Source organism: Chaetodon auriga, chromosome 21, assembly GCF_051107435.1.
Source record: "Chaetodon auriga isolate fChaAug3 chromosome 21, fChaAug3.hap1, whole genome shotgun sequence".
NCBI lineage: Eukaryota > Metazoa > Chordata > Actinopteri > Chaetodontiformes > Chaetodontidae > Chaetodon > Chaetodon auriga.
In genome coordinates, this window is record NC_135094.1 from 7890746 (window position 1) to 7906146 (window position 15401).

Sequence of the window (15401 nt, forward strand, 5' to 3'; positions counted from 1 at the left end):
CTTAATGCCTTTGTTAATTTGTTTACCTTGATCAAATAGACCTCATCAGTAGAAGTATTTGTCTCTCGAAAGTGTTCTGTGGTTCCTGAGTTATAACTCAACACAGTCACTCCATTTGTCAGAGAGAGCCCTGACAGTCAGCCTAATTAGTTTGGTTGTGACAAAGGAGCTGTCTTGTGGAAACCAGGAACATCAATCCATCCATGCAGGCATGTGTTTTCATAATGCAGCCAATACAGCGAGCAGAAACATGCCTATTAGGCGTCGGGCGAAACTGCATCTAACAACAAGGTCTAATGATCTGTTTGGTTAAAGAAGGAATGCTTTAAAGATGTGTTGTAAGTATATCCGTCAGGGTGTTTTGCATCTTTTGATAAGTTGCAGTTGTTTCCCACCTGGGTGTTTTGAACAAAGCCTGCATGCAAATTAAGGAAACACGTAAGGTCACGTGAGCTGTCACTCACTGACAGTAAAGACATTCTGCCTGCCTTCTTATCAGCCTTTGTGTACAAACCTATAAAAATGGGAACTAAAATGTTTTCACCCTTCCATCTCATTTCATGGAGGGTCATTTTCACTCTCAAACACAGACAGCACTTTTATCATGTGCAGTATTGCTCATGTAGACATTCATATATTTCATGAAGCACATCATATAAACCAAAAGCCATAATGTGCAGTTTTTCTTCAAAATCCTGCAGTCAGAGAGGACAGTCAATGGAGACCGTCATCTATCATTTAAGAGTCATTTTAACAGTGAGACATTAAAGTTAGCGCTTCCCAGACTCTCCTGACATCCCTAAAAGCCACTTTTACATAATCCGGAAACACACAAAAAAAATTTACCAGTTCCCTCAAAGGTTTTTTGGCCCCTGGCTGTCTTTAAAATGTTCTACGACATCATTCTCTGGGGGATGTTTTTTAAAGGCACTGTTCACACATTCACAATGAGAACATCCTCTCTGTCCCTGTTACTGGTTGTCTGCCAGCCGTGTGTGTGTGTGTGTGTGTGTGCGTGCATGTGTGTGTTTCATTTTGAGATATTAAACCGTCAAATATTCATGTAATTAAATATTTATAAATACGGGGGAGTTGCTTTGAGTGGGTCTGTTAAAGTGACTCCACAGAATAACTGAATATATCTCGTATGTGTGTTTATGTACGTCTGCAGTCAGGCAGAGCATTTACTACTTTTTTTATGTCTCTTTTTTTTTTATTTTCCGCTATATTGACTTCTTCCGCTCAGAAAAGCACAATGCTAATCTTGTTTATTCTAGTACATGCTGCTCAATTATCATTCTGCTCTTGTTTTTAAAGGGTCATTTCACCCAAATTACAGAAAGTATAAAACATGTTGGTGGTATCTCATCATGCAGATCGTTGTATTGAGATATCCATCGCTGAGAGTTTTCCCATGACCCCATTAAAGTGGACATAAATGGAAGTTGTTTTTTTTTTCATTTGGTCCTTTTTAAGAATTCACCTCAGCAAAGTCTGTGGAGTACTATGGATGTGTATTCAGGTACCACAGACAGCAATCTCTTCACCGCTATTGTACTGTAATGGCAGCAGAAGTCTCAAAGGCAGATATGTTAAACCCTGAGAAAATAAAACCAAAGCTATCGAAGAGTGGACATCCCAGTTCACGTGTGCACAAATATTGACCCTGAAAGAGGGAAAAAGCACGGAGACTCCTAAAATTTGATTTTTGCTTCCATATGTCTCGTGAAAAATATGAGAACACAGTGTGCAGTATTACCTTTTACAGTCAGCGTGTTTTGAAAGTGGAAAGTAGGCCACATCAATCACGTATGCAGGAAATGCAGCCTGCGTTTTGTGCAGGTCTGCAAATGAGCATTTCTGTATTCAATGCTGAATGATGATCGAGCATGCAGGAGGGCATCGTTTTTGTTTTTAAGCACAGGTAATACAGTAAACAATCCGAAGGGTATAGGCCCACTGCAATCCACTTTCTATCTGACACGCAGAAACCTATAGAGAAATAACCACATTTGTGTGAGTACAATATCTTCGCCCTTATATATCCAGTCTGTGCTGTAACATCAGCCTGGGACTGCAAACGTTTGCAGGATCCAAGGCAAAACTTCACTTGACCTGAAAAATGGAGGTAAAGTGCCGTACTCTGTCTTCCACATAAACATACAGACACATACACACACATAAGATGAGCCACATCCACTGAGGTGATTTGATCCCCTGTGGAGAGGAGATTGGTAATGTTTTCCACCTTTGGGGAAATCATTGCCAGGTTCGAGAGAGAAGAAGAGACCTTTTGTAGCCTTGTGGCCTCAAAGAAGCTGTGTAAGCCCTGAGCTCCGTCTTGCAACCAGCGTTTGATGTCAGCGGAGGGAGATAGACTAACTGCAATCTGTACAGCAGCCTTTTATTTTGCCAGCAAGAGATGCTGCAGCAGTCTTCTCACACTGAGGCATATTGATTTTCCCACTTCCTACAAAGATGGTATGCTGTAAGTCGATGTTACTTTGCATTTTCATACCACCTTTGTTTATTTGCTTTGGTGAGCCTCAAAGCTTCGGGTGATGTAAAGAAAATTAAGAGTGGATTTGACCGCTGTGAAGCTGCAGCCAAGATTGGTTATTGTGTTAGATGATAGAGAAAGAAAAATCTATTTTTCGTGTGTCTCATCTGAGCCCAAAGAAGCATAGCATCCAAATAGAATTTAGCCTGCTGTGCTAATGCAGTGCAGGTGCTAATGGGCATTAACATTCATAGCCTGACTTGTTTTATCTACTCTTGCACTTTGTTTGCACACCTTGCTGTTCAGCACACAATCACTTTAAATGTAATGAAGTCTCGGTGGTTTTCGGAATCTGTTCACACAAAGTGAAAAGGACTGAGTTGTTTGGGTCTTCTTGATGTTTTTTATTTGTTTGCTTCTTGGTGTTGGGTTGTGAAAAAAGGGTTTTTATGCACCAGTTATTGGAATTGTGCTGCTTCTGGTGTGGCTCAAGACAAATCTGCATGGTGACCGTTCACTAAATCCCACCCATCAATCATAGATTAGTGAATGTAACTAATCACAGTCTGTCCGAGAGACTGTTCTAACCTAAGCTGCAATTGTTAGCATGTCTGGCTAACTAGCTTACAACCTTCTGTAGTAATCAAGCATTAGCACAGCCAAGTGGTGCATCAAAAATGAACTACATTAGCTTGCAGGGTTACAAGAGTCACTCTGTGTCACTCTTTAACGTTACCTGAGAGATCTGAGCAGCTGTTTTTCTTGAAGCTTTTTCTTTTTTTAATGTTAGGGATAATACTTCTATTCAGCAATACAAAAACAGTTAATGCAGTTAATGTTAGCCTAGTTAGTTTGCAAGCTACAGCTGATGAACTTTGCTCATTTCAGACTGCAAAATTGACAGTAAAAGGATAAAAATGAGAAGCCTGCTTCCTTTTCTGTTTCAGAAACTGCTAAGAATTTAGCATAAATCTGCCACTGTTATCATTGTGAGCCGTATGCAAGAATGGAGGGTTTGACAGGTGTAAAAAACAGTCTCTAAGAGGGGTGTGGCTCAGCAAACAGCCAATTAACAACATGCATGGACAACCAATTACAGCCCAAGAAGTATTCCTTCAGTATCTTAACTGACATATTTATTACTATTTCATGGTTGTAATATAGCCTGTCTAGTTGTTGCTGTGCTATATTGAAGTTGGTTTGACCAGACAGGTAGAGACACAACTGGGTCAGTCAGCTGCGATGGACATACAGCATAATACATAAGCACAGCTGTCTATGAGCTTTCCTCATGTCACTGTAGGCCGTACCTGACAGACACGGCAGAACCAGCAGATCCTCTTCTTCTTGTTGATAAACTGCACTTTACAAGCTAGCAGCATCAGAATTCAGCATGGATATGCAGCCTGTCAGATACACTATGTATTTGTATGTCAGTGTGTGTGTGTGTGTGTGTGTGTGTGTGTGTGTGTGTGGCTAGCAGGCAGAAAGCCAGCATGACCCAACTTCAGCTTTTCAGCTTTAGTGCAGTGCTGCAGACAGCTGTGCCACAAACACGCTGCTGTGGATCACCGCGAGGGCCTTTTATTTAGGTCACATTCTGTGCTTCAGCGGCCAACAGAGGGGATCTCTGTCAACTGCAATGAATACCTTTAGTTGGACACAGCCCACTTTTTAAGTGCCCTGCAAGAAGCGGACACTGTGCGTGTCTGTGTGGTATGTAGTGAGCGCTTTGTGTGAGTTCACTCTTGTGAGTATATTGCAGATGGCCGTGGGGAATGACCACTCTATATTTTTTTCGTTTTCACTCTAACAATACAAGAGTTATATATTGGTTTAATTTTCCCTCGCAGTGATTTGAGCCCCTGGTTTAGTACAGACAAGGAAATTGCATGAATAATTTCGCCAATTTTTCAATTAATCCTGCAACCAGTTTACAGCCACCTCAAAGAAAATAATAAATCTGCCTCACTCTATATTCATGCACATGAATACATGCTGCATGTGCCCTACACAGTGTCCTCCAGTTATGTAAAGAACTGACATGATATTTCATTCCGCTGCTCTGTCTCCCTCATTTTCTCTTGTTATGTTTCCCCGCATCGTTTCCTCAGCCCCCTCCTCCTCATTTTTTTCCCTTTTTTTTATTTACCACAGTGGCCTTTGGTAGTGCTTTATAAATCGCAGTAATGAATTCCCCGCGCAGGCTCGGCCACACTGCTGTCACAGTGCTACACCGGGTGCGTGGGCTCTTATTATTGTCTCGTTAGCTTCACCTTCAGTCCATTGGAAATGGTGCGGGTTCAGCGGCTAGCCAGCCACATCCCCAGATGGGTAAGGAAGGCAGTTTAAGGGCGCTGATGGATGCCATTGTTTTCATGTCACCATGTAAGGGAGAGGTCGTTTATTGCAGCTTGCCTCGACCAGCCCAGAAGCTGTCAGCTGGGTTTTACTGGCCAATTAGTTTGCCCGTAGAGGAAAACTAGAGGTATAGAGGGAAAGCATAGAATCAGGCTGTGATCATTTGTTGTGTTTGTGGGTGGGGGGATGTGCATGCGTGCACATGGAGCAGGTGTACTGTAAAGAAAAAATAAATGCACTTTCTGTGTACTAGCCGATCTGTTACATCATCTCTTAAACCATATGAGGGATTAAGACTCTGCGGAGGTTGCCTATGTCTCTGCACTCCCATCGCCAATTTCTCATTAGATTTTTTTGTTGAGTTGCACTGATGCTTCATTTCGAACAGTGCCCTTGAACAAATATAGCACACACACTCGAGCTGGAAATAGATTTGAACTCATCTTGATACCTCGTCTTCCTTTGTTTCTCGCTGTTTCCTCGATCCTCTGTCATTTTTTCGCTGAAATCTTCCACAGCCAACGGAGAAGTGGAAGAGGAAGCTGGAGGACAGATTTGGATGTCAGGGACCACATGCCAAGTGGCTGCTATATTTAGAGATTCTCCTTCTGAAGTTTTGAAGGACGAAAATAAAAGAATAGGTCCAAGTCCTGTCAACATCATCAAATTTTCTCATCCATGAAGGAGTGCCAAAAAGCATCTTCTTCAAATTAAAGCAGACGCAGACATTACTCTGTGCTTTGAGTGTATGCAAATATGAGATATTTATACTTCTCTTTTCTGTCTCTCTCTTCGTGTTTGTTTGTCTGTTCTTCCTCATGGCGGTGTGTTTTTTTGTAGAGCTAGTTTTGGGGCCTGTGCAAACTTCCCGCAGCAGCAGTTGGATGTGCACATCGACCCGGCCACGATGACAATGAAAGGCCTGTCCAGCAGCCGCAGTCACCACCACACGGTGACCTGCGACCCCTCCTACGACTCCATGACCCTGGGGCACTCGGACCGTCGCTCCTACTTCCTCAACCCTGGGGAGGCTCATCCTGCTGACCACCCCTGCTACACGCAGCGCAACTCCTTCCAGTCTGAGTGCAGTGCCTACCCTGATCTGGCCAGCTGCACCTTCCCTCGCAGACATTACAGCTCTCACCACGAGCTGAAGGAGGAGTGTGGTGCTGTGGTGCCTTATACAGGGCCAACAGGGAACAGTAAGGGAAGTGGAGGAGGTGGTGGAAACAACAAAAGCATCCCTTCTAACCTGCTGGAGCAGTTCGAGCGCCAGGCACCTGTACGGCGTGAAGGCTACCACACACTGCAGTACAAGCGCACTGCAGTGGAACACCAACGGAGTGACAGCCCTGGTCGAATCCGCCACCTTGTTCACTCTGTGCAGAAGCTTTTCACCAAGTCCCACTCCCTGGAGGGGCCCTCAGGGTCTGGCGGAGGAGGAAGCGGGAGGATGAATGGCAGCAAATCCAGCCCAGATGACCCACCCTCCTCTTCTGGCACCCTGAAGCACAGTAAGCGCAGTAAGAGCAAGGACCGCTCCAAGTCGGAGCCAAAGATGCGCACTGCCATCTCAGGCTACTGGAGCTCAGACGACACGCTCGACCGGGAGGTGTGCCTCTACCACCACCACCACGGGGGCAGCAGTGGAGGCCTGCCCTCTGGGGTCATGACCATGGGTCGCCACCCAGACAAATCCCAGTCGCAGTACTTCATGGAGTCCTACAACACCATCAGCGCCCACTCTCTCAAGACGTCACGCAGCAACAACGACGTGAAGTGCTCTACGTGCTCCGGGAGCAGCGGCGGCGGCATGCCGCTGGTGGGCGCCCTGGATGCCCAAGTGCAGCTGAAGAAGAGCTCATGGTCCTCCACTCTGACGGTGAGCAGAGCAAGAGAGGTCTACCAGAAGGCCTCAGTCAACCTAGATAAAGCTCTAGTGAAAGCCGAGCAGGGACGCACCTGCCACTTCCTACAGGTAGGACTGTTACAACAGCCCCACCTCTCGCATGTCGTGCTTCATGCAACCTGCAGTGCCAGCTGCTCCTCCATGCTTCTGTATTTCTGCATGTGTATGTGCTTGCGTGTGGGTGTGCCTGAGGACAGGATGGCCGGGCAAGCGGTGGCCCAGATCCCATCCTTTCCTTCCCTGTGTCTTCCCTGGTAGCATCATGAAACATTTTGCAAAATCATCACGTCATCTGCTCGCATGTGGATGTTTATGCCATTTCCTCTGTGCTGTACAGTATGTGACATAGCATCAGATAGCTTACTTAGACTTCACATTTACTCAACTAGGGAAATAATGCAGTAAGCTGATTTTACATCCATTATCTAACAGGTCATGCTCATGCACCACCACCATGAATCAACGTTTATTTTTTTTTACAGTGTACAAGCACAGGAGAGCAGAGCAGAAACACCAATCTAATCTGTTTTCAGAGCATAAATGGCAAATTGTCACCTTTAACTACATTTATGCAGCTGCTGAGTGTATTGGTGTTGGTCATAACAGTGTTGATGTGTGTGTGAGTGAGAGTGTGTGTATCTTATTCACGGAGTGCTACTACGAGATCAGAGAGAGCCGGAAGTGAGCAGACAAAGAAATTTAAGAGAAAAAACCTTCAGGCCTTAAGTTAAATGGCCACACACACACACACACACACACACACACACACACACACACACACACACACACACACACACACACTCATGCAAACACGTCTGTGGGTTTCAGTCACTGTTTTGCAAAAGATAAAAGTGTTTCAGATTGCATGCACCTCTTCACATCGAGGTGAGCTGCAAATATGAGCCAGAGGAGAGAAATGGAGACACGAGGCAGGAAGAAAAGAGGGGAGAGTGTGTGTGTGTGTGTGTGTGTGTGCGTGTGTGTGTGCGTGTGTGTGTCAAGAGAAGGAAAAGGACCAAAAGAGATCAAATAAGGGCAAAAGAGGAGGGTGTGAATGAGAAAGTGAAAGGCAGAAAGAGAGAGTGAGGGAGCATAAAAGACAGAGAAAGTTCTGTGTGGCTGTGCATTTTAACAGCCTTGAAAACGGAGCGAGCAGATCAAGGAAGGATGTTGTCGCTGCAGTACGGCAACATTTCTCCCAGCCTAAAAGAGCCATCGCTTTTTTTCTCGAAGAAAAGAGGGAAGGGAAAAAAAAAAACAGCCTTTCAAGGAGAGCAGCCCGAGTAGTTAGTGTGTGCGACGTTTCGTGAATCCTTAAAACAAGAAGTTGAAGTGTTATCTGCTTCACCTCCTGGGATGTGGTCCTATAATCCATTGCTTAAGGCTCACGCATGTGCCCACTTCAATTAATACCTAACCTTTTGATGCACTTGTGCAGCATTCATTTTAAATGTACTACATTTACTGCACTGTGAGGGCAATAGTACTAAAAAGCATGACTTCATTTATTTTTTTATGGCTTTTTCCTCTATAGCAATAAATTCTTTTGACGTCATCCCGGACTCGGTCTTTCCCAAGATGTTAACAGTCGGTAGTTGCCCCCTGACATCGAAGTCAGCTTGGTTTCCTAGCTACGCACCAGTGTGTTGAATGCTTCTCGTGCACTTTTGTTTCACTCTGTATCTCATTTCTTTCACTTCAGAGCTGGTGCCCTAACAGCCACTCACGTTGGGACTGCAGTGGTTCTGCTGAACAAAACCCCCTTTGTTGTCCCTCTCTCTCCATGTCTGCTGTCCGTGACTCTGTCTCTCTCTTAGATTAGGGCTGGGAGATAGCTTTACCTCCTTTTATTTTAACCTTCGTTAGTGTGTGTGAAGAGTCAGGAGAGCAGACAGAGGCCAGGGTACTGCGACGTTTTGTCTAAGCAGTTCATTCCCTGCATTTGAAATGCCGCACTCAAAAAGGCACAGACAGCGCATGCTTATGGTATGATGGAGGCAGGTCCTGCATTGATACTGTTAGTGCTGAACGTTTAAGTACACTGTGTGATGCAGGCGTTTATGTCAGGCCAGGGGAGAATATGTTGCAGCCCTGCTTCTGGTCATGTGTAAGTGTATGAGCTCTCATGTCTGGAGGGCGACCTGTGTTCACTCCCTCTTTACCTCATCTCACCTCATCTCCACAGGTGCCTCAGGATGACTGGAGCGGGTTCTCTCCGCTGGGGAAGGACGACGAGATCCCGTGCCGGCGGATGCGCAGTGGCAGCTACATCAAGGCCATGGCGGAGGAAGACAGCGGCGACTCGGACTGCAGCCCCAAACCCTCGCCCAAGGTCCAGGCACGACGAGCCAGCTACCTGAAGGCCACGCAGCCGTCCCTCACAGAGATGACCACGCTCAAGTAAGTGTGTGTCAGGGCTGAAAAGATTGCTTTCATGATCAAGTGTTCTTTTAAATTCAGTTTTTCCATCAGAAATCGTCTTCAAATTCCATGTTTTTTACGACCAATCAACCAAAATCCAGAAATATTCCATTCATAAAACAGCAAATCCTCACGTTTGAGAAGCTTGAGTCAGTTAGCGTTTGATGTTTTTGTTTGAAAAATGACTCGATTTGCAGACTTGAATACATTTTCCGTCATCTACCTAATCGCTTCAGCATTTATGTATGTTCACGTCTGGCGAAGCTGCTCGCCTGCCTGTGTATTACGTTTGAGTGTGAGTACAGGACATGTTTCTGAACATAATGTCCAAGCGTGCACATACTGAACAGTTCCTGTGAAACAGACGGGAGAGATAAAAAGAAAGAAAGAGAGAAAAGTCGACAAACAGAAGGAGATGAAGGCAGTCGATGTTACTCAAGCGTCTGCCCGACAGCAGTCTGGCTTATGTGTGAGTCCCTGAGTCTCAGTGGCCACAGCTTAATTACCTGTTCTGTGTTTACAGCTCGCACACACACTCCTGTCTTCATAACTGGCCTCTGTATCTCCACAGTCTCACACACACACACACACACACACACACACACACACACACACTGAGCCTTAATTGAAAATACATGACACCTTTTCATGTACTGAAGTCTCTCCAAAAATAAATACCATGTTCTCGAGAAGCACATTGTGCTTCGAGAACATGCGGGGGATATTTTTCTCTTCCCCAGATCGAGCCTTTTTGAAGATCTGAGGTTAAAAGCTGTCTGAAGAGTTTGATGAAGTTTTTTTTCTTGTTGCATGAAGCGTTCTCTGCTCAGCAGCATAGTTTTTCCCAGCATGAGCTCATAAAGTATTCAGCAATATTAGACGCCATCATGAAGATTTCTGACTTTGACTCTGACTCTGCAAAGCGTTGAGATGCATCCAGCTGATGCCACTGTCCACAGTTAAGACGCTGGTTAACCCAAAGAAGCTCAGTGGTAATGTTCTCTGACTTAATATCCTTCAAAGCACCCAGGTTAGGAAGCTTATTTGGAGGAAAAACTTAACGTTTTTTAAACATAAATCACATCTTACAGACCAACCTCCTGCTTTTAAGCTGCTGTAATCATTAGAACACACATTTTTTGTGCAACAATTACCAACATTTCAGGTGTACTCAGCTTTGATGTTACCTGGAAATAAGATCATCTCGCTAAACCTAACTGCTGTCTAACTGTTCTCTGCTATTTGTAGGACTGAATCTATGAAAAGACACAAGTGGCAGTGAAGCAGAAATTTCCTTTAATTCATCATATGTCCCTCTGCTATTTTCATTAGTAGACAACTCATGGCCTAAGTGTCTTAATACAATATGAGCTCATACCCGGCGAAACTATTGTCCATCATTCTGCCTCGACACAATAAAAGACTTGGATACACAAGTCTTATGTAGCGGCGCTGGGCTGTGACTGATTAGCTGTGTAATATACAGAGATGAGAAGAGCACCAGTGGGTGCTCAGTCACTGTTACTGGTTGCACAAACACAAGCGCACACACGCACACGCCCTTACGTAAGTGCAAGTGGCGCAGCTTGGGGCCCACTAATGACTTGAATTTGGCCCGGGGAACGCCATCATCATCTGATGGAACCCAGTGGAACAAACCAAGCTGCGGCGCTGCACATTGGAGATAGAGAATGAGGCGGGAGCAGCTGACGTCTTGTTTTCACACTGTGCTTTTGGGAGCTGGCACAAGTCCGTGTTACACTCGGCAATGATTAAATAATCAGCTTTGTTCTTCCATATGTCTCAGAGCCCATCCTGTGCCCACTGTGTCCTTGACTAGTGATGAATTGCTCCTGAGAAGTTGTGGGATTTGTTTACTCGCACCCAATGCTAACCTCCCTCCTTATTAAAACACATAGCGCGCAGATGAAGCATGTATTTAAACGGCTGGGATTATTCCTGGCTGACAGATGAGCTCAGGAGAAAATGACATCCTTTCTCGCTTCCCTCAGTCTTTCTTTCTGCAGCAAATTCATTTATTCTTGGCCCAGATTTTATCCTGTTTATTTTTTTATGTCTCAGCCAGAACAGACATCCTGAATAATAGGTTGCAGTAATCACATCTCCGTCTTTCTGTCCTTGCATCCCTCCAACCGCAGTCATCGCTCTGAAGGCTTTTATTCAGACAGTGACTAAGAGGAGGGGAAGGAGCAGAAGGTAAAATGAAATGGAGGAGAGGGAAGGTGGACAGAGAGACCCTCTCAGGGGGAGCCGACTGACAGGAAAGACAAGGTGAAACAAGCAAGGGAACAAAGTGAGAGGATGTGAAAGACGAGAAAAAAAAAAACAACAGATCCAGGATTACAAGAACACTGTAATGCAGCAGAAATCAACAGACAGCTTCAGCGTCAGCCCTGATTGTCAGAGGGGAGCATGTGTTCATTAATGCCACTTGTTCCATAGAGGGACACCCTGGGATAGACTGAACTTCCCCCCTTAGGTGGTGCTGATTACAGGCTAGGTCTGCCATTCAAGTTGCCACAAAAGACATATTGGTTCTGCCTATAATCAGCCCCACAGGGAAATCAAGAGCAGATGCAGATAGGGATAATGGTGTTGGTAGATTCCTCGACTTGATTCCTTTGTGCATCATCCACAATCACAGTCTCCAGGAAGCTGATCGGGATGATTCATACCAATCCCTGAGGTTTGAGATGTGCGTTTAGATTTTCTCTGTTGCATTGAGTGATGTACCTTCTTAGGGTTGCAACTGACCATCGTTGTGTTCTGTTTTTGGGCTGTTTTCGTATCCGGCTTGTATGGCCGTGGTGTCAGGACAGAGGGTGTAAAAAAGCAGCATGTGTCTGACAAAGTTGTAATTCTTCTATGACTCTGACCACAAACCACGTGCCGCTTTTGCCTGACAACGCCACAGACAAAGCACAAGCACAGTGCTCCTGTACAACTGTGCTGATAAAAAGAACAGCCAGGCGTCAGCAGCCATTGAGAGCTTTGATACGGTCGCTTTCAGTTGCTTGTGGTCAGTATCAAAAAGCCCAGAGGACAGGGTGGCTGCACGGAGATGTGTTTTAAAATAAGCAACTGTTCTTCAGAAATCGTCTCCTTCATTCACATCTCAGCAGCTCATCTGTGCCTCCATGAGCCCGTGTCTCTCCCCCCATTCTTCCATCCAAGAATGAGTAATCCAGTTTGCTTTGCTGTGGTAACCACGCTCTATTTTAAGGAGGAAATACATAATTAAAGCAGACCTGACCTGGAGGCAGAGAGTCATAAGAGTTGTGTGTGTATATGTGTACAGTGTGTGTGTGTTTGGATATATTCACAAGAGTGTGAAATCAAGGGGTTATTGGAATAGATTTCTCTCCGTGCACTTGTTTTCTGGAAGTTGGTTTAGTAGGCCACGATGTTCATCAAGAGGAAAGCGAGTCAGCTTTTTAGGTTTTATTTCCCCTGATTAATGAATTGTTATGCTGGCATCCAACTGCTGCGTAACCTACACACACACACACGCACGCACACACACACACACACACACGCTTTTTCACATGTCCCCAAACACACACGCGCGCGCACATAGGCGTGAAGCGTGCTGAGCGATCGGATTGGAGGCAGGTGAGAGCTAATGAGACACCTATTCATCTTCTGTGGAGACGGGGACCTGTTTGTGCATGTGTGTGTATTTTTGTGCTGATTATGTGTTTATATTGTATCTGTTTTTAGATAAAACATACCTCACACGCACACACACACACACACACACAGAGTTCCTCTTCTGACATATGTATGTGAGTGTTCTCACTGTTAAGTGTTTTAGAAAGTGCTTACAAGGTGCCTCAAGGACGCACTACCTAAGCTACTGCGAGTGTTTCTCAATACTACAGCGCGTGTTGATTAGATAAGGGTTTCTCCTGAAGCAATTGCGGATTGATCTGTATCTTTGGGTTCATACGCACTGCCAAGTGCTTTGCAGATACCTTCTCTCACTCTCTTTTCATTGCTTTATCTCTCACTCTGCTTCCACTGCTCTTTTTCCGCCTATCCTTTCTTTCTAAATTTTTACCCGGTTCATTTTTTTTTCCTCTGCTTTGAACCTCTCTTTTTTGTCCTTCCTCTTTTCCCTCTCTCCTTCCTCCTTGTGGCAGGATTTCCACGGAGCACTCGCCAAAGCTACAGATCCGGAGTCACAGCTATCTGCGGGCGGTGAGTGAGGTTTCCATCAATAGGAGTCTGGACAGCTTGGACCCGGCAGGGCTGCTGGCCTCGCCTAAATTCCGCTCCCGAAACGAGAGCTACATGAGAGCCATGAGCACCATCAGCCAGGTTAGTGGCACCCAGGGGGCCGTGCCTCTCTGCCGTCGGCCCTTATGCCCCCTGTACCTCCACTGCTATGTCCAATAAGGTCGTGCAGGGGGGAGGAAATCCCATCCGTAACCGTCCTGAGGCGTGAATTAACAATCAGGTCACCATCCGGTAAAGTATGAAGAGTACGAAAACCCCCAATCTCCCAATTAGGGTATACGTCTGCGTGCTGTTTTCTGGAGCTCAGATGATTACAGGCGTATTCAGATTGGCTAATTAAACAGGAGGGCATACAGAACCCCCCACCTATCCTCCATTCCCCTCCTTTACCCTAATATGCTCCTTCTGCCTCGGCATACTTTGTGAAGCAAAATGACAGGCTAAAAATGCTCTCCGCAATTTGCATCTGTTATATAAGAGATGCAAAACAAGAATTAACATGCAGCTATAGGAATGTTATGAATAATTGAAGTCGGGCTTGGATCCAAATGATGATGGGCGTTTGTGTTGATATCATAGTTATTGAAGAATTGACAGGAAACACTCAACAGTGGAGTGTTATTGTCACGGCTGCTGCAAAATAAGATGTTAGTCATATTGGATTTTGAGCACGGCTTCCTGCTCTGCGCTGTCTGAAGTGACAGGGGAGCTCATCTTACCTTTTTGCCCGGGGTAACGGGGATATGTTCTCCCCTCCAAAGCCCAGGGGCAACAGTTTGCCTCGCCGGCTGAATGATGGACCCTTGAGACGTTCCTTCAAGTCCTGGCACAGAGCAGCCCCAGAGGAGAATGATGCACCGGACCTGGCATCTGCAGAAATGCCACGGAATAAAAGAGGTGCTGCTGGGCTCGCTATCTCACTCACTCACTCACTCTCATATTTGACACGTATGTGCACAGAGTGTGAAGTGACACAGGCTAAAAAAAGAGGCTCAGCGTCAGCGGATTGATTCGAGGTCCACTAACCTTTCTGACTCCAAGCTTTACAGTACATACTGGTACCTACTGTGCACTCTCTTCACTGACAAACACTCAAACCAAATGCTTCAGTCCCGAGCCACATCCCATTCCTATGCTTTGCTCCCTGTGCAGACATCTTGCAAACTTTTCCTCATTTGGACAAGCTGGACAAGGGCGGCCTCAAGGAATGGAATGGAGCTTCGTGCTTTCTGCCCTCTCACACCCCATCAATAACACGCACCCATCTCACTAGTCTGTAGCAAGAGGATTTTTCTTTTTTGCCTTTGACCCTGTATTGAAACCCAAACTGCACTGGCAGATGATGCGGATGTCGTTAGATTTCCTCAACTCACATCTCAACTCCCAGTAGTCCTAGCGTTGACACTCCCTAATTAACACCTTTAATATCGACACTTGTAGTATTTCACTCTGTTATGTGGCCCTTTGAAGTTTAATCCCACAGTGATTCCTCCCCCTCGTCACTCCTTGGACGTTCTTTTATTTTTCTCAAATGCATTTCTTTTTTTTTAAGTATATGCAAATTTCTATATATGCCTTAAAGCTTCACAAGGCAGTGTGGAGGTAAAAGTTTGACCATTTTGATTTAACGTACTGAGAAATGATGCAAAGTGAACACAGTATACTCCGCCTGACCTGGTCCTCACCAAAGAAGACCAGATGGCGCTGCTTGTCTGAGGACGTGGCTCACTGCGAATTCAGATTTTGATTGCTTTTTCTGAATGGATTTCAGTCAAGCGAACTTTTGTCAGTAAGAGCCCTTGCTAAAAGGACACTTCACAGTCATTTCTGAGCAGAGAAAAGTGTCCAAATCAAACAGCAGAATTTATTTTTGCCAAATATGGTGAATCCGCCTGGCTCAAATTATAGAAACACTGGAGCGCTGTTTTGTATCGCAGCACCCAATTTGTG

At 45.3% G+C, this 15401-nt stretch overlaps 1 protein-coding gene across 1 annotated transcript in view; it reads left to right on the forward strand.

Annotated features, from left to right (window-relative positions):
* The window catches only part of dlgap1b (discs, large (Drosophila) homolog-associated protein 1b), a 91583-nt gene that overhangs the window by 43350 nt on the left and 32832 nt on the right, over positions 1-15401 (forward strand). The window contains exons 3-5 of the mRNA XM_076721450.1: positions 5702-6839; positions 8956-9170; positions 13355-13532. Coding sequence (XP_076577565.1) covers positions 5769-6839; positions 8956-9170; positions 13355-13532 — 1464 coding nt within the window. The 5' untranslated portion in view covers positions 5702-5768. The remainder of the gene's footprint in view (positions 1-5701; positions 6840-8955; positions 9171-13354; positions 13533-15401) is intronic.